Genomic DNA, 23,329 nt, shown 5'->3' with positions numbered 1-23,329 from the left:
GCAAACACATTCAAAAGCTAGCAGAAGGCAAGAAATAACTAAAATCAGAGCAGAACTGAAGGAAATAGAGACACAAAAAACCCTTCAAAAAATTAATGAATCCAGGAGCTGGTTTTCTGAAAGCATCAACAAGATTGATAGACCTCTAGCAAGACTAATAAAGAAGAAAAGAGAGAAGAATCAAATAGACACAATAAAAAATGATAAAGGGGATATCACCACCGATCCCACAGAAATACAAACTACCATCAGAGAATACTACAAACAACTCTATGCAAATAAACTAGAAAATCTAGAAGAAATGGATAAATTCCTCGACACATACACCCTCCCAAGACTAAACCAGGAAGAAGTTGAATCACTGAATACACCAATAACAGGCTCTGAAATTCTGGCAATAATCAATAGCTTACCAACCAAAAAGAGCCCAGGACCAGATGGATTCACAGCCGAATTCTACCAGAGGTACAAGGAGGAACTGGTACCATTCCTTCTGAAACTATTCCAATCAGTAGAAAAAGAGGGAATCCTCCCTAACTCACTTTATGAGGCCAGCATCATTCTGATACCAAAGCCGGGCAGAGACACAACCAAAAAAGAGAATTTTAGACCAATATCCTTGATGAACATTGATGCAAAAATCCTCAATAAAATACTGGCAATCCGAGTCCAGCAGCACATCAAAAAGCTTATCCACCATGATCAAGTGGGCTTCATCCCTAGGATGCAAGGCTGGTTCAATATATGCAAATCAATAAATGTAATCCAGCAAATAAACAGAACCAAGACAAAAACCACGTGATTATCTCAATAGATGCAGAAAAGGCCTTTGACAAAATTCAACAACGCTTCATGCTAAAAATTCTCAATAAATTAGGTATTGATGGGATGTATTTCAAAATAATAAGAGCTATCTATGACAAACCCACAGCCAATATCATACTGAATGGGCAAAAACTGGAAGCATTCCCTTTGAAAACTGGCACAAGACACGGATGCCCTCTCTCACCACTCCTATTCTACATAGTGTTGGAAGTTCTGGCCAGGGCAATGAGGCAGGAGAAGGAAATAAAGGGTATTCAATTAGGAAAAGAGGAAGTCAAATTGTCCCTGTTTGGAGATGACATGATTGTATATCTAGAAAACCCCATTGTCTCAGCCCAAAATCTCCTTAAGCTGATAAGCAACTTCAGCAAAGTCTCAGGATACAAAATCAATGTACAAAAATCACAAGCATTATTATACACCAATAACAGACAAACAGAGAGCCAAATCATGAGTGAACTCCCATTCACAATTGCTGCAAAGAGAATAAAATACCTAGGAATCCAACTTACAAGGGATGTGAAGGACCTCTTCAAGGAGAACTACAAACCACTGCTCAAGGAAACAAGAGGATACAAACAAATGGAAGAACATTCCATGCTCATCGGTAGGAAGAATCAATATCATGAAAATGGCCATACTGCCCAAGGTAATTTATAGATTCAATGCCATCCCCATCAAGCTACCAATGACTTTCTTCAGAGAATTGGAAAAAACTACTTTAAAGTTCATATGGAACCAAAAAAGAGCCCGCATCGCCAAGTCACTCCTAAGCCAAAAGAACAAAGCTGGAGGCATCACACTACCTGACTTCAAACTATACTACAAGGCTACAGTAACCAAAAGAGCATGGTACTGGTACCAAAACAGAGATATAGATCAATGGAACAGAAGAGAGCCCTCAGAAATAACGCCGCATATCTACAACTATCTGATCTTTGACAAACCTGAGAAAAACAAGCAATGGGGAAAGGATTCCCTATTTAATAAATGGTGCTGGGAAAACTGGCTAGCCATATGTAGAAAGCTGAAACTGGATCCCTTCCTTACACCTTATACAAAAATTAATTCAAGATGGATTAAAGACTTAAACGTTAGACCTAAAACCGTAAAAACTCTAGAGGAAAACCTAGGCATTACCATTCAGGACATAGGAATGGGCAAGGACTTCATGTCTAAAACACCAAAAGCAATGGCAACCAAAGCCAAAATTGACAAATGGGATCTAATTAAACTAAAGAGCTTCTGCACAGCAAAAGAAACTACCATCAGAGTGAACAGGCAACCTACAAAATGGGAGAAAATTTTCACAACCTACTCATCTGACAAAGGGCTAATATCCAGAATCTACAAAGAACTCAAACAAATTTACAAGAAAAAAAAAAAACCCCATCAAAAAGTGGGCAAAGGACATGAACAGACACTTCTCAAAAGAAGACATTTATGCAGCCAAAAAAACACATGAAAAAATGCTCACCATCACTGGCCATCAGAGAAATGCAAATCAAAACCACAATGAGATACCATCTCACACCAGTTAGAATGGCAATCATTAAAAAGTCAGGAAACAACAGGTGCTGGAGAGGATGTGGAGAAATAGGAACACTTTTACACTGTTGGTGGGACTGTAAACTAGTTCAACCGTTGTGGAAGTCAGTGTGGCGATTCCTCAGGGATCTAGAACTAGAAATACCATTTGACCCAGCAATCCCATTACTGGGTATATACCCAAAGGACTATAAATCATGCTGCTATAAAGACACATGCACACGTATGTTTATTGTGGCACTATTCACAATAGGAAAGACCTGGAACCAACCCAAATGTCCAACAATGATAGACTGGAGTAAGAAAATGTGGCACATATACACCATGGAATACTATGCAGCCATAAAAAATGATGAGTTCATGTCCTTTGTAGGGACATGGATGAAACTGGAAATCATCATTCTCAGTAAACTATTGCAAGAACAAAAAACGAAACACTGCATGTTCTCCCTAATAGGTGGGAATTGAACGATGTGAACATATGGACACAGGAAGGGGAACATCACACTCTGGGGACTGTTGTGGGGTGGGGGGAGGGGCGAGGGATAGCTTTAGGAGATATACCTAATGCTAAATGACGAGTTAATGGGTGCAGCACACCATCATGGCACATGTATACATATGTAACTAACCTGCACATTGTGCACATGTACCCTAAGACTTAAAGTATTATAATAATAAAATAAAATAAAAAGAAAGAAATAATATCAATCTCATACAAATATCTCTTATGGAAAATAGAGAAAAAAGTAATACATTGATTTTATGAAGCCAGCATGACTCTGGTTCCAAAAACTAAAAAGAAAAATACAAGTCAGTGTCAGTGTCTTTTTTGTTTGTTTGTTTTTGTTTTTGTTTTTTTGAGATGAAGTCTCACTCTGTTGCCCAGGCTGGAGCACAGTGGCACGATCTCAGCTCACTGCAATATTTGCCTCTCAGGTTCCAGCGATTCTCCAGCCTCAGCCTCCCAAGTAGCTGGGACTACAGGCATGCACCACCACGCCCGGCTAATTTTTGTATTTTTAGTAGAGATGGGGTTTCACCATGTTGGCAAGGCTGGTCTTGAACTCCTGACCTCAGGTGATCTGCCTGCCTCGGCCTCCCAAAGTGCTGGGATTACAGGCGTGAACCACCACACCCGGTCTCAGGCCAGTATCTTAAATGATAGATGCAAAGATCCTAAACACATTTTAGAAAATTGAATCCAGCAATATATAAAAAGGATACTGCATCATGATCAATATTGCTTATCCCAGGAATTCAACATTCAAAAATGAGTGCACATTAACAAAATAAAAGAGGAAAATATAATAATCTCAATAGATGCAGAAAAAGCATTTGAAAAAAATTCCATACCCATTCATGACGAGAACACTCAACGAACTAGGAATAGAAAGTCACTTCCTCAATCTGATAAACATTACTTGAAAACAAACTACTCCTTATTTTGTATTTAATGGTAAAATATGAACACTTTCTCACTGATGTCAGGGAATGAAACATGGATATACACTATCACCACTTCCATTCAATATTATACTGGAATAATTCCAGGCCTCCTAGTAACCCATTTCACATCTTAGGTCTAATTGATCACTCTCTCCATGCTGCCTCTTAAAGACAATCTGTTCTTTTTTAACTTCAGTTGTAAACCCTTTATATGCTTTAAGACGGTTTCCAAAGCATTTGTTAAGCTCTGTCTTCTTCAGACCAACTATTTCAGAAATAGGTTCTATTTTCCAACCTTCTAGTCATAGCCATTCTTCTCCTCTACGTGTTTTCCAGTAGTGGATTGTGAATCAGAACATGTGGGATTAGGGTCCTGGCTCTCCATTAATTTGCTGTTTCTATGGGTAGGAACAGCATTTAGTTTCTCAGCCATAATCTCATCTGGAAAGTGGGGTTAAAAACCCCTGCCCTGTGTATGCATTAGAAGGGCATTTTGCCTATCCGAAGAACTCAGAATAATGGAGCAATTTCTAAACCATGACTTTGAAAGCACTGCAGAGACCCAGCCAATCTACCATTTCCAGGAGCTTACAACATAATTCCAACAACAAATGTAACCTGAAATAGATAAACAAACTGTACATCTCTATAGTGGAATACTACTAAGAAGTAAATGAATGTTAAATGCATTTGCCAAGTGAAAAAAGACAGACCCAAAAGGCTATGATTCCATTTATATGATATCCTGGAAAAGGTAAAACCATAGGAACAGAAAACACATCAGTGGTTGCCAGAGGTTGGACATTGGAGTAGGAGTTCCCTGTAAAGGGATAACATGAGAGAATCTTTAGGGTAATGAATGTTCTATAAGGAGCAGTGATAGTGGACACACAATTCTATGCATTTTTCACAACCAATAGAACTATATGCCACAAAGAGTAGATTTTACCGGATACAATTTTAAAATAAATGAATCAAGATGTGGAGGGAATCCCAGATGGAATTCAGACTGTGACAAATGAATCTGACTCTATTACGAATGAACTACATAGCCACATGGAAGAGGGTGAGGAAGAAAGAAGCCGATTTAAGTAACTTTGAAAAACTCTGTTTTGATTAGATGCAAGGCTAAAGACAAAAAGAACTATGCACAATACTGTATTCTAGTTGGTAACTTTTTTCACGTGGATATGGATTAGCAATAATGAAAATACTTTACATGTTTAGTCAGTTTTGCTGTTACATGGCATATGCATGCCTAAAAATTATTACAGTATCCAAAATTGTGTAATAAAGACCACAGGGCTTATGGGAAAAAATGGGGTTGGGGTATAACACTAAAAAATTTGGTCTGTGACATATTAAAAAAAAGATAAGAGCCTAATAAAATGACAGCATGGTTTTATATATGTTAAATGACTAAAAATATATGAATACTACAATAAATATGGCTTTTTACCTTAAAAAAGACCTGGCATTTGCTTATGGAAGTGAATATCAGAAGGACTGCAGCTTGTGAGATATTGTGAAGTGGTGGGAGGAGGTTGTCTGAAATCTGATGGAAAGTTGTAGCAACAGATGTGGATCAGTGTGGCCCATAACACATTCAGTGAACTGAGGTAGTGGATAGAAGTTTGAGTTGTGCACATGTGTGTGTTATGCATATTCCTATACAGCTTGGTTCAGCCAGATGCTGCTTTCTGCATTCACTTACTATTTCACATAGACTAAATTGCACATAAGCAAGTACTTAATTTACATAATTTACATTAATTGTTACCTAATGTATCAATCATGTTGGAACAAATTCACATTTTCAAAACAAACATTATAACAACTGTATGTATGTGTGTGTATATATAGTATGTATTATGTATATGCAAATAGACATGCATATAATATGGTTTTCTTTATCTGTGATTTGGAATAAAGTTTTAAAAATAAGTAAATTTGGGCTGGGCACGGTGGCTCACACCTGTAATCCCAGCACTTTGGGAGGCCAAGGCAGGTGGATCATGAAGTCAGGAGTTCGAGACCAGCCTGGCCAATATGGTGAAACCCCGTCTCTACTAAAAATACAAAAATTAGCTGGGCATGGTGGCACGTGCCTGTAGTCCCAGCTACTCGGGAGGCTGAGGCAGAAGAATTGCTTGAACCCAGGAAGTGGAGGTTGCAGTGAGCTGAGATCACGCCACCGCACTCCAGCCTGGGCGACAGAACAAGACTCTGTCAAAAAAAAAAAAAAAAAAAAGTAAATTGGTATGGTTGTTGGATACAGGTTTATATATAAATAATTAATTATATTTCTGTATACTAGCAAGAAATTATTGGAAAGTGACCTTTAAAATACAATTTTTGATAGCATCAAAATCCATCAAATGCCTAGTAATCTATAATGAAAGATGTATAAGACCTCTGCACTGAAAGCCACAAAACCTTGAAACATGGCTGAAAGAAATTTTTAAAGGTCTAAATAAACGCAGATATATGCCATGTTCATGTGTTAGAAAACTCAGTATTGTTAGGATATGTCAGTTTTCCCAAATTGATCTATAGATTCAAAGCAATCCCAATCAAAATCCCAGCTGGGGCTGTGTGTGGTGGCTTACAGTACTATAATCCTAGCACTTTGAAAGGCCAGGGTGGGAGGATTGGTTGAGCCCAGGAGTTCAAGTATGGCCTAGGCAACATGGCGAGACCCTATCTTTACCAAAAAAAAAAAAAACCCGGTGTGGTGGCATGCACCTGTGGTCACAGTGGTCACAGCTACTTGGGAGGCTGAGGCAAGAAGATCACTTGAGCCCAGGAATTTGAGGTTACAGTGAGCTATGATTGCGCCACTACACTCTAGCCTGGGTGACAAAGTGAGACCTTGTCTCAAAAGATAATGAAATAAAATAAATGAAAAATCATAGGAGAATATCTTCATGACTTTGTGGAGACAAAAGTTTACCAACTATAAAAGAAAATATTGATAAAGTGGACTTCATTACAAGTGAGAACTTTGGTCTGTCAAAAGATACCGTTGAGAAAAGAAAAAGACAAGCCACAGATAGGAAGAAGATATGCCAATACATAAGCTTGACAACTTCCAGAATATATGAAGAATTCTTACAACTCAACAAGAAAAGACAAATAACCCAATAAAAAAATGGACAAAAGAATTGAATGGCTGGGCACAGTGGCTCATTCCTGTAATCCCAGCACTTTGGGAGGCTGAGGTGGGTGGATCACCTGAGGTTGGGAGTTCGAGACCAGCCTGACCAACATGGAGAAACCCCCATCTCTACTAAAAATACAAAATTAAGCGGGCGTGGTGGCACATACCTGTAATCCCAGCTACTCGGTAGGCTGAGGCAGGAGAATTGCTTGAACCTGGGAAGCGGAGGTCACGGTCAGCTGAGATCACGCCATTGCACTCCAGCCTGGGCAACAAGAGTGAAAATCCATCTCAAAAAAAAAAAAAAGAATTGAATGGAAATTTCACCAAAAAAAAGTATAAATGGTCAACAAGCAAAGGAAAAGATGCTCAGCATCATTACTCATCAAGAAAATGCACATTGAGAAGCTGCTGCACCCTCACTGAAATGACTAAAAAAAAATCAAGTGTTAATGAGGGTGGGAAGCAACTGGAGTTCTGGCACACCACTAGTGGAAATGTAATTGGTACAACCACTTTGGAAAACTGTTTGGCAGTATCTGCTAAAACCAAACATGTTTCTATCCCAGCAGTGACCGTGAAATCTCACTTTTAGATATATACTCAGGTGAAATGAGTACATCTCTTCACCACAGTATGTACAAGAATGTTCAAGACAGCTCTATTCATAGAACTAAAAATTTGAAACAACATTACTGTTCATCAGCAGAATGATAGATTAAATAAATTGTGGTATGTTCATACAATGGAATACTACAAAGCAATAAAAAAATGAACTTCTGATAGCATACAAAAATATTTATGAATATGACAGGCATTATGAGTAAAAGAAGTTGGTCCCAAAAGAATACACAATATAAATTCAATTTTTCAAACAATTTTATTGAGATATAACTCACATGCCATGCAGTTCACCCATCAAAGTGTACAATTCAATACACTTTAGTATATTCACAGATATGTGCAACCACCACTGACAATCAATTTTGGAACATTTTATTACCTCAAAAGGAAAGCAACGTACCCTTTAGTTACCCTTGCATTTCTCCCACAAGCCCTGAACAACCACTAATCTACTTTCTGTTTCTATAGCTTTGCATATTCTGAACACTTCATTTAAATAAAATTATATAATACATGGACTTTTGTGACTTCCTTATTTCACTTAGCATATTTTTGAAGTTCATTCATGTTGTGGCATGTCAGTACTTCATTACTTTTTATGGTCAAATAATATTCCATTGCCTGGGCATACCATGTTTTATTCATCCATTCATCAGTTGATGGACATTTGGATCGTTTCTATCTTTTAGCTATTATGAATAATGCTGCTGTAAACACTTGTGCACAAGTTTTTGTGTGGACCTATTTTCACTTTTTTTTGTCTGTATACCTAGGAGTGGAATTGCTGGGTCATATGGTAACCCTATGTTTAATCATTTGAGGAACTGCCAGAGTGTTTTTCAAAGCAGCTGCATCATTTTACATTTCCACCAGCAATGTATGAGGCTTCCAGTTTCTCCACCTCCTTCTCAACACTTGTATTACCTGCCTTTTTTATTCTAGCCATCCTAGTGAATGTGTAGTGATATCTTATTATGGTTTTGATTTCCTGATGACTAATTTTCCTGATGACCAGTGGTGTTGAGCATCTTTTCAGATGGTTATTGGCCATTGTATATCTTCTTTGGAGAGTATCTATTCACACCCTTTCCCAATTTTTCATTAGGCTGCTTTTTATTATTGAATAGCAAGAGTTATTTATGTATTCTAGATACATGTCTTTGATCAGATATATGCCTTGATTTTGCCCCACTCTGTCAATTGTCTTTTCTCTTTCTTGATCATGTCCTTTGAAATACAAAATTCGTTAACTTTGAGGAGGTCCAGTTTATCTATTTTTCTTTCATTGCTTATGCTTTTGATATCATATCTAAGAATCCACTGCCAAATCAAAAGTTATGAAGGTTTACCCCTCTGTTTTCTTCCGTGAGTTTTATAGTTTAGCTCTTATCTTTAAATATTTGATCTATTTCGAGTTAATTCTTGTATATGCTATGAGGTGAGGCTCTAACTTCATTCTTTATCATGTGGCTATCCAGTTGTCCCAGAACTATTTGTTTAAAAGACTATCCTTTCCCTCATTGGATGGTCTTTGCCCCTTTTGGAAAATCAGTTGACCACAGACACATTGTTTTATTTCTGGGTTGTCAATTCTGTTCCATATATATATATCCTTATGTCAGTACCATACTGTCTTGATTACCATTGCTTTCTATTTTCTTTTTCTTTTCCTTTCTTTTTTGTTGAGACTGAGTCTTGCTCTGTTGCCCAGGCTGGAGTGCAATGGTGCCATCTCGGCTTACTGCAACCTCTGCCTCCTTGGTTCAAGCAGTTCTCCTCTCAGCCTCCCAAGTAGCTGGGACTACAGGTGGCCACCACCACATCTGGCTAATTTTTGTATTTTTAGTAGAGACAGGATTTCACCGAGTTAGCCAGGCTGGTCTCGAACTCCTGACCTCAAGTGATCTGCCCATCTCAGCCTCCCAAAGTGCTGGGACTATAGGCATGAGCCACTGCGCCCAGCCTCCATTGCTTTCTAGTAAGCTTTGAAATCAGGAAGTGTTAGTCCTCCAACTTTATTCTTGGTTTTCAAGATTGTTTTGGTTATTCTGGGTCCCTTGAATTTCCATACGAGTTTCAAGATCAACTATCAGTTTCTGAAAAAAATAACTGAGCTGGGATGCTGATAGGGATTGTGTTGAATCTATAGATAATTTTGGGGAGTGTTATCATCTTAATGATAAATCATCAAATCCATGAACATGGGATATGTTTCCATTTTGTTACATCTTGTTTATTTCAATGATGTTTTATAGTTTTTCGTTTATAAGTTACATAACAAAATGGAAACTAAGTTACATAACTTATACACTAAAAACTATAAACGTACACACTAATTCTTTCTTTTTCTTTTTTTTTTTTTGAGACAGAGTCTCACTCTGTTACTCAGACTGGAGTGCAGTGGTGCGATGTCAGCTCACTACAACCTCTGCCTCCCGGGTTCAAGTGATTCTCATGCCTCAGCCTCCTGAGTAGCTGGAATTACACACATGCGCCCCCACACCCGGCTAATTTTTTTTTTTTTTTTTTTTTTTTTTTTTTTTTTTGTAGAGATGGGATTCTGCCATGCTGGCCAGACTGGTCTCAAACTCCTGGCCTCAAGTGATCCACCTGCCTTGGCCTCCCAAAGTGCTGGAATTACAGTTGTGAGCCACTGTGCCTGGCCCTTGTTCTTTATTTCTAAGTATTTTCTTCTTTTTGATGCTGTTATAAAGGGAATTGTTTCAATTTTATTTTCAGCTTACTCATTGCTGCTATATAAAAATAGAATTGGCCAGGCATGGTGGCTCACTTTGGGAGGCCAAGACTGGAGTATCACTTGAGCTCAGGAGTTTGAGACCAGCCTGGGCAACATAGTGAGACCTTGTCTCTAATAAATAAATTAATAAATACTTGATTTTTGTATATTGATCTTGATGAACTTGCTGATTAGTTATAATGGCATTTTACTGGATTCCCTAGGAATTTTATTCACAAGATTATATCATCTTGTGAATAAGATTGATGTTTTTATTCCTTTTGATGCTATTGTAAATGGATTTATTTTGCAGAGCTTCAAAACACTTGAAGCAAAAACTGCTAGAACTAAAATGAGGAATAGACAAATCCATAACTACTTGGAAACTTCAATATTCCTTTCTTAGTAATCAATAGAATAGGTCAACAAATACTCAATAAAGATGTAGAAGACATGAGCAACACTATCAGCCAACTTGACCTAATTGACATTTAGAACACTCTACCCAACAACAGCAGAATACAGTTTTTTCAAATTCACAAGGAACATTCATCATTGTAAGCCATATTCTGAACCACGAAACAAACTTCAAAAAATTTAAAAGTATTGAAATCATAAAATTATTGAAATATCCAAGTATTTTCTCTGACCACAAGAGAATTATATATCTATAACACAAAGTTATCTGTAAAACCTTCCAATATTTGGAAATTAAACAACATACTTTAAAATAATCCAGTAGGCCAAAGAGGAAGTGACAAGGGAAATTAGGAATTTTTTTTAATTGAATGAAGATGAAGACACAACGTATAAAAATGTGTAGGCTACAACTAGAGCAGTATCTAGACAAAAGTATATAGCATTCAATGCTCCTATTAGAAAAAAAAAAGAAAGGTCTCAAGTAATCTAAGTCTCCACCTTAAGAAACTAGAAAAAATGAGCAAATTAAACCCAATCAAGCAAAAGAAAAGTAATAAAAATAAGAGCACAGATCAATAAAATTTAAGACAGAAAACAGTAGATAAAGTCAATGAAACCAAAAGTTTTTTTTTCTTTTGAAAAGACCAATACAAATGATAAACCTCTAGCCAGGCAGATCAAGCACAAATTAACAATGTCAGGCATAAATGTGGAGACCTCACTAGAGATCCTACAGACATTTTAAAAGGTAATAAGGGAATATTACGAACACTTTTATGTCCATGAATTTAGAATTTTAGGTGAAATGTACAAATTTCTTGAAAGTCACAAACTACCAAAGCTCCCTCAAGAAGAAATATATACTCCTATGCCTATTAATTAAATTCATAGTTTAAAATCTTCCAACAAAGAAAACTGCATTGAAGAATTCTACCTAACATTTAAAGAAGATGTAATACCAACTCTATACAAACTCATCCTGAAAGGAGGGCCCAATTCCCAGTTCATCTTATGAGACTATTATCCTGATACCAGTAGTAGACAAAGACAATATAAGAAACTGCAGACCAAGATTCCTCATGAAAATAGATGCAAAACATAAACGCAGAAAAGCAAAGATAGTTGCTACCTTGGTTGGATGGTATTGACTGGAAAGGAGCACAAACGAACCTTCTGTATTGTTGGAAGTGTTTGTTATCACAATCTAGGTAGTTATTACACGGGTTTAAACACATGTAAAAACTCATCAAGCTGTTTAAGGTTAGAGCACTTCTTTCAGTTTGTTGTATATATGTCATACCTCAAAACATTTTTCAATGTTCAATCTACCAAGAAGGATGAATGAAAACTGTCTCACATAGTTTAGTGTATGACACCTGACATGAAATTCTTTCTATGCTGATGCCCAAGAAATTCTGTCGACTAATGAAACAGTTTGGAAACTCTCCTCTATTCTGCTTAAAATAAAGTCACTGTTGGTTTATACAGCACTGTATCTTCTGGTTAACTCGGCCATTACAGTGAGCACCAGCCCAGTTGAAAGTTCACAAGAAGCAAGTAAACATTGGATTTGATTTAGAATCAATAATAGCAGCAGGGTTTTCTCAGGCTGTTTAGAAGCATCGTGGCAATTGTTTGAGAAAATATAGGTAGTCCTAGTGAATGCGCTACAGAATGTTGGAAGTAGCGGTTAGCTTAGAGATTTTAAAATGTTAGAATCAAATAAAAAACAAAAATAAAATTTAGAATCTGTCTACAGCAGTGAAGATGACCTTCAAATTGTAAGTAAAATTAATATTTCTTAGAAGGAAAACCTCTCCAGTTAGTGAAATTACAACCAAAGAGAATAACATAATATAATCACAAAGAATGTTGCATTTTTGCCTCTTTCTTAGGGACCTTCTCAAATGATTCATGTGAGAAATTGCTTCTGCTGTACGAGTTTGAAGTTAGAGCCAAATTGAATGATCCATTACTGGAAAGCTTCCTGGAATCAGTGTGGGAGTTGCCTCATTTAGAAACTAAAACATTTGAAACAATTGCAAGTAAGAGCTATATTTATGCTTTTGTAAGGCTGGTGCCCATTTAGATCGTATGACTTTTTTTCTTCTCTTTACTCTTCTTTCTTACCTCCAGGTAGGAAATAATTTTTCCTCATAGCACTTTGTTTCTCCTTCTCTAATGCCATTCTTAGACTATTTTGTATTATGATCATTTGTGCATTTATCTTCTTCACTCTATGAGATTATAATCTCTTTAGGGTCATAAACAATAATTACTTAATTTGTACTTACAAACCCTAGCGAAGTTCATTGCTCCTAATAGGTGCTCAAATTTTTTCTGTGTGGAATTTAATTATGTAACTACACAACAGGGGGAGCTCAAACTTTAGAAAGTTTTTCTGGGCTAGCTAGAAATAACTGAGTGCTTCAACAATCAAAAGTGATGCAATCTTAGCTGTTTGTTGAAATGTACAGAGAAATACTGGTAATATTTTTTAGCACAACTGCCACTCTCAAATTTCAGGCCAAACTTTAAGTGGGTTTGGGGGCATAGAGCCTTTTTGGGAGTACACTGCAGGAAACAGCCTAATTATCTTCCCTTTTTATCTCTCACCCTCTTCAGGAGCATGTGTGTGGTTAATAAAAATATTAGGTAGCTCCAAGTGCACAAGAGTCACATTTGCCTTTCCTTGGTCTTGCCAAGACAGAATTCCTAGAGCCATGGAGCAGATGATATATACTTTATGGACATGTGACAGCAACCACTGCTCCTTGTATAATGGAACTCCAATTCTAAAAATCTGTTAAATGCATCTGGAAGTCTTAGGGTTAGCTACCTCTGATACTCCCTTGTCAAGTGTTTCCTATTTTTAGTATCAGATAAAAATAGGACATTTTAGTACAAACCTGTTTCAATTAGTGCCCTTTTACTGATCTGCTTTCTGTTTCCTTCTTAGTGTGCCCTTCCTTGACTGTCATTCATAAGATTATTGCTTCACCTGTATGACTGTGTGCAAGGTCATAGAAACAGTAGGTTTTCTGTTGATGTTTGCTGAAAAAAGGATGTTACCTGGTAATCCCACCATGCTACTCTGCCCAGAAAGTAGAAGCTATTTCCAAAAGCGACTGTAGATTTATCATTTATAAAATTCATTGTTGTTTATTTTTGTTCATCTGTTTCAGCCCAGTTTCATTAGAGAAAGCAAGTGGTAGCCTGGGATGAAAACTGTGATGGGTGACATTATCATGTTCACAACCTTTTTCCTTTTCTTACTCTAGTAATAGCAATGGAAAAGCCTGCACACTATCCTTTGATTGCTCTCAAGGCCTTGAAAAAGGCTTTATTGCTCTACAAAAAGGAAGAACCAATTGATATATCACAATACAGGTTAGTAAATACAATCCAGCCTTTTTGCTAGCCAAAAGAACTATAGTCAATGCCTCAAAAGTAACCAATCGTTCTTAATTGACTCAACTTTAAAGATGATATGGGGATGATCTGGGGGCACTCTTGTGAACAGCTCCATACTGAGAGTTGTATTACAGACCAATAATTATTTAGCAAAGTCAAGGAGCTTGGTTTTCCCAAAGGAGAAAAAAAAGGGGAAAAGTTGCTTCTTTGTGTGAATCTGTGTATATAATAAAACTGCTAAGTACCTTTCTTTCTTTGTTTCATCACTAAATAATATTCTAAATGTACAGAAAAGCACAGGGGTTAATATAACAAACACCAACGTATCCACCACCCAGATTTATTTGTTTTATTTTTAGAGATGGGGTCTCGTGATGTTGCCCAGGCTGGATTCAAACTCCTGGGCTCAAACGATTCTCCACCTCAGCTTCATGAGTAGCTGGGATTACAGGCACGCAGCACCCAGATTTAACAAATGTTAACATCTTGCTATGTTTGCCTCATTATTTTTCTAAGCACTTTAAGCACCGATAAGTGCTGTATAAAATATTATCTATTGGAGACTTTTTTGTTTTCTGTGTCCAGACATGGGGAAAAATAGATGTTGTGTGACTTTTTTTGTCTGGAAAACATCATTACAGTCTTCCTGTGTTAAGGCACGAAAGACAGTTCTTGTGGAATCATTCCACTTTAAACCCCAGTTCCCTTGCCCATTTGAGGAAGTACCGAGATGCTTTAAAATGCCTGTAAATTGAACCAGCTCATAAAATATAATAGACAGCCACAACTCCTTCGTGCAGGAAACTAAAAAAAGAATGAAAGACAACCATAGGCATGAAAAAAGAAAGGATTGGTCAACCTGTTTTACAGCTTCAAAAATCTGTCTTCTGAGGTTGGAGGCCAGATAAAACCGAGGGAAGAACAGAAGTGTTTTGAAGCTGTTAGTCTGGGATGAGATCCAAGGTTTTACTTATCTTAGCCATGAAGCCAATGATTTCTTTCCTTATGGGATGAGTTTTCTCTTTTTGATTTTCAGCAAATGTATGCACAACTTGGTTAACCTCTCAGTGCCAGATGGGGCGTCGAATGTAGAGCTCTGTCCCCTGGAAGAAGTTTGGGGCTATTTTGAAGATGCTCTGAGCCACATTAGCCGCACTGTAAGTCAAATAGTGATATTAAACTTTCAGTTAATTTTAAAGAACTGAACTGTCTTGTGTACTATAAATTATATACAATAATGCTTTCTGATATGAGTTTTAGGATAAATTCATATTACAATTTTGTAGTTACACACTACAGAATTTTCCTGGGTTTCTGAAATATAAATAGTTGAAAGTAGACATTTTCTAACACAAGTGTATTATGGATTAGGTCCAAGTAGCAGTACCACCAGGCATTTTGAATTATTTTATATTTTCAAATCATGGTGGGATGATTACTTTCTCTGTGATGATATGGACCTTTTGAAAAAAGTTATTGCTATTCCCATCCTTTCTCAGAAGCATCCTTTCTCAGAAGAGTAGAAGGAACATTGAAGACCTGTATTCTAGTCCCTCCTCTGCTGATTTCTTTTTCTTTTCTGTGCAGGTTTATTCAGTTGTTTTAAAATTAGGTTTCTTGAGGTATAATTCACATATCATAAAATTCACCCATGGCTTGTGCACAATTCAGTAAATTTATAGAGTTGTGCAACTATCACTACAATCCAGTGTTTTTTAGTTTTAAAAATGTTTTATTTTTAATTTTTGTGGGTACATAGCGGTGTACATGTACCCATATTTATGGGGTACATGAGATTTTTTGGTACAGGCATATAATGCATAATAATCATATCAGGATAAATGGGGTATCCATCACCTCAAGCATTTATCCTTTGTGTTACAAGCAATTCAATTATACTTTTAGTTTTTTAAAATGTACAATTAAATTATTGTTGATTATAATCACCCTGCTGTGCTATTAAGTACAGATCTTATTCATTCTATTTTTTGTACCTATTAACCATTTCCACATTTCCCCCACCCCTCCTCTGGTAACCATCACTCTACTCTTTCTCTCCCCAGCAGTTCAATTAGTTTAATTTTTAGCTTTCACAAATGAGTGAGAACATGTGAAGTTTGTTTTTTTTTTTGTGCTGGGCTTATTTCACTCAACATACTGACCTCCAGTTCCATCCATGTTGTTGCAAGTGACTGGATCTTATTTTTTTTATGGCTGAATAGTACTCCATTGTGTATAGGTACCACATTTTCTTTATCCATTCATCTGTTGATGGACACTTAGGTTGCTTGCAAATCTTAGCTATTGTAAACAGTGCTGCAACAAACATAGGAGTGCAGATACCTCTTTGATATACTGATTTCCTTTCTTTTGGGTATATATCCAGTAGTGGGATTGCTGGATCATATGGTAACTCAATTTTTCTTATTTTGAGGAACCTCCGAACTGTTCTCCATAGTGGTTGTACTAATTTACTTTCCCACCAACAGTGTGCGAGGGTTCCCTTTTCTCCACATCCTCACCAGCACTTCCTATTATTGCCTGTCATTTGGATATAAGCCATTTTAACTGGGGTGAGATGATATCTCACTGTAGTTTTGATTTGCAGTTCTCTGATGATCAGTGATAGTAAGTACCTTTTCATATGCCTGTTTGCCATTTGTATGTCTTCTTTTGAGAAATGTCTATTCAGATCTTTTCCTTATTTTAAAACGTGATTATTAGATTTTTTTCCTACAGAGTTGTTTGAGCTCTGTATATATTCTGGTTATTAATCCCTTATCAGAGGGGTAGTATGTAAATATCTTCTCTCATTCTGCAGGTTGTCTCTTCACTTTGTTGATTGTTTCCTTTGCTGTGCAGAAGCTTTTTAGCTTGATGTGATCCCATTTGTCCATTTTTGATTTGGTTGCCCATACTTGTAGGATATTGCTCAAGGAATCTTTGCCTACTCCAATATCCTGGAGAGCTTTCCCAATATTTTCTTGTAGTAGTTTCATAGTTTGAGGTGTTCGATTTAAGTCTTTAATCCATTTTGATTTGATCTTTGTATAAGGCAAGACATAGAGATCTCAACTTTCCTCCTTCTGCATATGGATATCCAGTTTTCCCAGCACCATTTATTGAAGAGACTCTTCTTTCCCCAAAGTATGTTCTTGGCACCTTTGTCAAAAATGAGTTCACTGTAGATGTATGGATTTATTTCTGGGTTTGCTATTCTGTTCCACTGTGTTGAGCTGCCTGGGGCTGGAGGAGGGGTGATACAAGCACCCTTGTGGCCACTGCCACTGGGACTGTGCTGGTCAGACCTGAAGCCAGCACAGCACTGGGTCTCACCCAAGGCCCACTGTAACCACTACCTGGCTACCACCTATGTTTGCTCAATGCCTTAGGGCTCTACAGTCAGCAGGTAATGAAGCCAGCCAGGCTGTCCTTCCCTTCAGGGCAGCGACTTCCCCCTGGCCCCAGAGATGACATGCAGGAGCCAGGGCCTGGAGTCAGAAACCCTAGAAATCTACCTAGTGCTCTATTCTACTGCAGCTTAGCTGGTATCCAAACCACAAGACAAAGTCCTTCCCACTCTTTCCTCTTTCCACACGCAGAAGAGTCTCTCCCCGTGGCCACCACCATCAGGTGGTGTGGGGAGTTCTGCTGGGCTACTGCCAGTGTTCACTTAAGGCCCAAGGGCTCTGCAGTCAGCTTGTGGTGAATGCTGCCGGGCCTGGGACTCATACTTCAGAGAAGTGGGCTCCTCTCTGGCCCAGGACAGGTACAGAAATGCCATCCAAGAGCCAAGGCCTGGAACCGGGGACCCTAGGAGCCCACTTGGTGCTCTAACCCACTGTGGCTGAGTTGATATCTAAGCTGCAATACAAAATCCTCTTTACTCTTCCCTCTGCTTTTCTCAAGCAGAAGGAGTCTCTCCTCATAGCCACCACAGCTGGGAATGTACTGGGTCACAACTGAAGCCAGCATGTCTCAGAGTCTCACCTAAGGCCCACAGTATGTACTACCTGGCTACTGCTGCTGATCATTGAGGGCCAAAGTGCTATTTAGTCAGCAGGTGATGAATCCTGCCGAGACTGGGTCCTTCCCTTCAAGGCAGTGGGTACCTTTTAGCCCGAGGTGTGTCTCAAAATGTTATCTGGGAACTAGGTCCTGGAATGGGGCCTTCATGACTATGCCAAGTGCCCTGTCCTACTGTGGCTGAGCTGATATCCAAGATGCAAGACAAAGTCCCCCTTAAGCTTCCCTCTCTTCTCCTCTAGTGGAAGGAAGGGGTCTGTTTTGGAGCTGCAAACTGCACTGCCTGGGGTTGAGGGAGGGGTCGTGCAATCACTCCCTTGGCTGCCCTGGCTGGTGTCTCACTAGGTCGCATGTCCCCCAGATGCACTGGCTCCAAGCCCAGCACAGCACAAAGATTTGCCCAGGAGTTGCAGTCCTTGTGGCCTAGACTGCCTCTCAAATTTATTTAGAACCCCAGAGCACTTTAGCTCTCAGTGGCAAGGCTTGTTGGAACTCAAGTTCCAACTACTGGGATGGACAATTGCTTTCTAGCTAGGGCTGGTCTAAATACTCCCTCCATGAGCATCAGTTGAGTTCTGCCCAGTGTTACTTTCCGCTGTGACAGGGCAGCACTGAGTTCCAAGCAAGATCCCACAATCACTGTGCTCTCCCTTCCCCAAGCACACAGATTCGCCATGCCATGCAGCCACTGTTGGGGCATAGGAGAGGGGTGGCATTGGCAGTTCAAGATTGTCTTTCCTACACTCTTCAGTGGCTCTTTCGGTGATACGAAGTTAAAACCAGGTGCTGTGATCACTCACCTGATTTTTTATTATTATTTTTTTAATTTTATTATTATTATACTTTGAGTTTTAGGGTACATGTGCACAATGTGCAGGTTTGTTACATATGTATACATGTGCCATGTTGGTGTGCTACACCCATTAACTCATCATTTAGCATTAGGTATATCTCCTAATGCTATCCCTCCCCACTCCCCCCACCCCACAACAGGCCCTGGTGTGTGATGTTCCCCTTCCTATGTCCATGTGTTCTCATTGTTCAATTCCCACCTATGAGTGAGAACATGCGGTGTTTGGTTTTTTGTCCTTGCGATAGTTTGCTGAGAATGATGGTTTCCAGCTTCATCCATGTCCCCACAAAGGACATGAACTCATCATTTTTTATGGCTGCATAGTATTCCATGGTGTATGTGTGCCAATTTTCTTAATCCAGTCTATCATTGCTGGACATTTGGGTTGGTTCCAAGTCTTTGCTATTGTGAACAGTGCTGCAACAAACATACGTGTGCATGTGTCTTTATAGCAGCATGATTTATAGTCCTTTGGGTATATACCCAGTAATGGGATTGCTGGGTCAAATGGTATTTCTAGTTCCAGATCCCTGAGGAATCGCCACACTGACTTCCACAATGGTTGAACTAGTTTACAGTCCCACCAACAGTGTAAAAGTGTTCCTGTTTCTCCACATCCTCTCCAGCACCTGTTGTTTCCTGACTTTTTAATGATCGCCATTCTAACTGGTGTGAAATGGTGTCTCGTTGTGGTTTTGATTTGCGTTTCTCTGATGGCCAGTGATGATGAGCATTTTTTCATGTGTTTTTTGGCTGCATAAATGTCTTCTTTTGAGAAGTGTCTGTTCATATCCTTTGCCCACTTTTTAATGGGGTTGTTTGTTTTTTTCTTGTAAATTTGTTTGAGTTCATTGTAGATTCTGGATATTAGCCCTTTGTCAGATGAGTAGGTTGCAAACATTTTCTCCCATTCTATAGGTTGCCTGTTCACTCTGATGGTAGTTTCTTTTGCTGTGCAGAAGCTCTTTAGTTTAATTAGATCCCATTTGTCTGATTTTTTGTTCTTAATTTTTGTGTAGATAGTTATTAAATTTGGTGTTCCTGCAGAGAGGATGATTGGTGGAGGCTTCTAATCAGCCATCTTGCTCCGTCCTTCCTCCCACAATCCAGTTTTAGAACATTTCCATTACCCTAGAAATTTTCCCCTTGCCCATTTGCAGACAATTCTTGCTCCCACCTTCAGCTCCAGGCAACCACAGATCCGCTTTCTGTCTCTGTAGATTTTCTCTTTCTGGACACATCATATAAATGAAATTATATAATACGTGGCCTCTTGTGTCTGGCTTATTTCATTGAGCATAACGTTTTTGAGGTTCATCCATGTTGTGGCATTATCAGTATTCCATTCCTTTTTTTTTTTTTTTTTTTTTTTTTTTGCTGAATAATATTCTAGGGAATGGATATAACACACTTTGTTTATCTGTTCATCAGTTCATAGATATTTGAGTTGTTTCCACTTTTTGGCTATCATGAATAATGCTACTATAAATATTCATGTGCAAGTGTTTTTGTGAGCATATGTGTTTAATTCTCTTGAATATATACCTAGGAATGGAATTGTTGGGTCATCAGGTAAATCTATGTTTAACTTTTGGAGGAGCTGCAGTCTGCTTGCCAAAGTGGCCATACCATTTTACATTTTCATTAGCGGTGTATGAGGATTCCAGCTTCTCTACATTCTCAACACTTGCTATTGTTCGTCTTTTCTTTTTTTTGTTATAGCCATTGTGGTTTTGATTTATATTTCCTTGATGGCTAATGGTGATGATCATTTTTTCATGTACTTATTGACTGTTTGTATATTGTGTTTGGATAAATGTCTATTCAATTATTTTCCCATTTTTAAAAAGGAATTTTTTATTGAGTTATAAGAGTTCTTTATATATTCTGGATACAAGTCCTTTACCAGATATATGATTTGTAAGTATTTTCTCCTAGTCTCTGGCTTGTCTTTTCATTTTCTTAAGGGTATCATTTGAAGAGCCAAAGTTTTTAATTTTGATGAAGTCCAATCTATCAATTTTTTCTCTTGTGGGTAGTGTTTTGGTCATGCTGAGAAATCTTTGCCCAACCCACATTTACAAAGATTTTTTCCTACGTGTTTCTGTAGAAGTTTTATACTTTTATCTCTGACATGTAGCTCTATGATTCATTTTAAATTTTGTTATAGTGTGAGGTAAGGGTAAATGATGTTTTGTTTGTTTGCTGTTGCATATTAATATCACTCCTCTGCTGTTTGACTTCAGTTTTCACATTTGTAAAGTGGGAATAATACCTGATCTGACTCTCCCACACTGGGGTTGTAAGGATCAATGAAAATAATGTATGTTTTGTAAACTTTAACAGCTTGTACACATGTAAGGCAGTATTGTTATTATAAGAGAGCTATAAAACATTAAGAACACTACATGCCTTGCTTAAAGTTACACAGAAAGTCATTATTTGAGTCCATGTTAATATCTGAGGATCCTGACTGCTCTTGACTCAACTACTTCTTAATATATAAATATAGTCATGTGCCACATAATGACATTTCATAATATATAATGGTGGTCCTGTAAGATTATAATGGAGCTGAAAAATTCCTGTCACCTAGTGACATCATAGCCATCGTAAGGCAACACATTACTCACATGTTTGTGGTAATGCCAGTGTTAACAAAACTTACTGAACTGCCAGTCATATAAAAGTACAGCACATACAATTAGATACAGTCCATAATTCTTGTTAATGATATAACAAATTACTATGTTACTGTTTCATGTATTTACTATACTTTTACCATTATTTTAAAGTATATTCCTTTTACTTATAAAGGAAAGTTAAAACTGTAAGGCAGCTTCAGGCAAGTCCTTCAGGAGATATTCCAGAAAATGGCATTATCATCCTAGGAAATGACAGCTCCATGTTTGTTTTGCCCAAGAAGCCTTTCCAGCAGGACAAGATGTGGAGGTGGGAGACAGTGATATTGATGATCCTGGCCCTGGGTAGGCCTAGGTTAATGTATGTGTTTGTGTCTTAGTTTTTAACAAAAAGTTTTAAAAGTTTTTTAAAAAATTAAAAATAGGAAAACACTTATACAATAAGGAGATAAAGAAAATATTTTTGTACAACTGTATAATGTATTTGTGTTTTAAGCTAAATGTTATTACAAAAGAGTCAAAAAGTTGGGTTTTTTTGTTTTGTTTTTGTTTTTTTGAGACAGAGTCTTGCTCTGTCACCCAGGCTGGAGTGCCATGGCGCAATCTCGGCTCACTGCAACATCTGCCTCCCGGGTTCAAGCAGTTTTCCTGCTTCAGCCTCCCAAATAGCTGAGACTATAGCTGCATGCCACCACACCCGGCTAATTTTTGTATTTTTACTGGAGACGAGGTTTCACCACATTGGCCAGGCTGGCCTCAAGCTCCTGACCTCAAGTGATTGTCCCACTTCAGCCTCCCAAAGTGCTGGGATTACAGGCGTGAGCCAGCATGACTGGCCAAAAAAAAAAAATTTTTTTTTAATTAAAAAGGTTTTTTTTGTTTGTTTTTTGTTTGTTTTTTTGGGGTTTTTTTTGTTTTTTTTTTTGAGATGGAGTCTCGCTGTCACTGACGCTGGAGTGCGAAGGCACAATCTCGGCTCACTGCAACCTCTGCCTCCCAGGCTCAAGTGATTCTCCTGCCTCAGCCTCCCAAGTAGCTGGGATTACAGGCGTGTGCCACCACATCTGGCTAATTTTGTATTTTTAGTAGAGACAGGGTTTCACCATGTTGGTCAGGCTGGTCTCAAACTCCTGACCTCAAGTGATCCATCCACCTCGACCTCCCAAAGTGCTGGGATTACAGTTTATAAAGGAAAAAAGTTGCAGTAAGACAAGATCAATTTATATTTATATATTTTTTGAGACAAAGTCTCTGTCACCCAGGCTGGAGTGCAGTGGCATGATCTCAGCTTACTACAGCTTTGACCTCCCAGGTACAATCAATCCTCCCACCTCAGCCTCCTGAGTAGCTGGGACCACACGTGCGCACCACCACACCCGGCTAATTTGTTTGTATTTTTAGTAGAGACAGGGTTTCACCATGTTGCCCAGGCTGGTCTCAAACTCAGGTTCAAGTAATCTGCTCAAGTAATCTGCCCACCTTGGTCTCCCAAAGTGCTGAGAATACAGGTGTGAGCCACCACACCTGGCCAAAGTTAATTTATTATTAAGAAAGAAAAATACCCTTTAATAAACTGAGTGCAGCTTAGGTATACAGTGTTTATAAAGTCTGCAGTAATGTACAAGAATGTC

At 38.2% G+C, this 23,329-nt stretch overlaps 1 protein-coding gene across 2 annotated transcripts in view; it reads left to right on the top strand.

Annotated features, from left to right (window-relative positions):
- TEX11 (testis expressed 11) overlaps positions 1-23,329 on the top strand; it is a 383,978-nt gene that overhangs the window by 342,221 nt on the left and 18,428 nt on the right. For both annotated transcript variants that reach the window (XM_055376139.2, XM_004064340.5), the window contains exons 26-28: positions 12,659-12,808; positions 14,045-14,153; positions 15,214-15,334. In XM_055376139.2, the coding sequence (XP_055232114.1) occupies positions 12,659-12,808; positions 14,045-14,153; positions 15,214-15,334 (380 nt within the window). The remainder of the gene's footprint in view (positions 1-12,658; positions 12,809-14,044; positions 14,154-15,213; positions 15,335-23,329) is intronic.

The sequence above is a fragment of the Gorilla gorilla genome, chromosome X (genome assembly GCF_029281585.2).
Source record: "Gorilla gorilla gorilla isolate KB3781 chromosome X, NHGRI_mGorGor1-v2.1_pri, whole genome shotgun sequence".
NCBI lineage: Eukaryota > Metazoa > Chordata > Mammalia > Primates > Hominidae > Gorilla > Gorilla gorilla.
The sequence above is the reverse complement of the archived record's forward strand: the minus strand, read 5'-3'. Positions and strand labels throughout refer to the sequence as shown.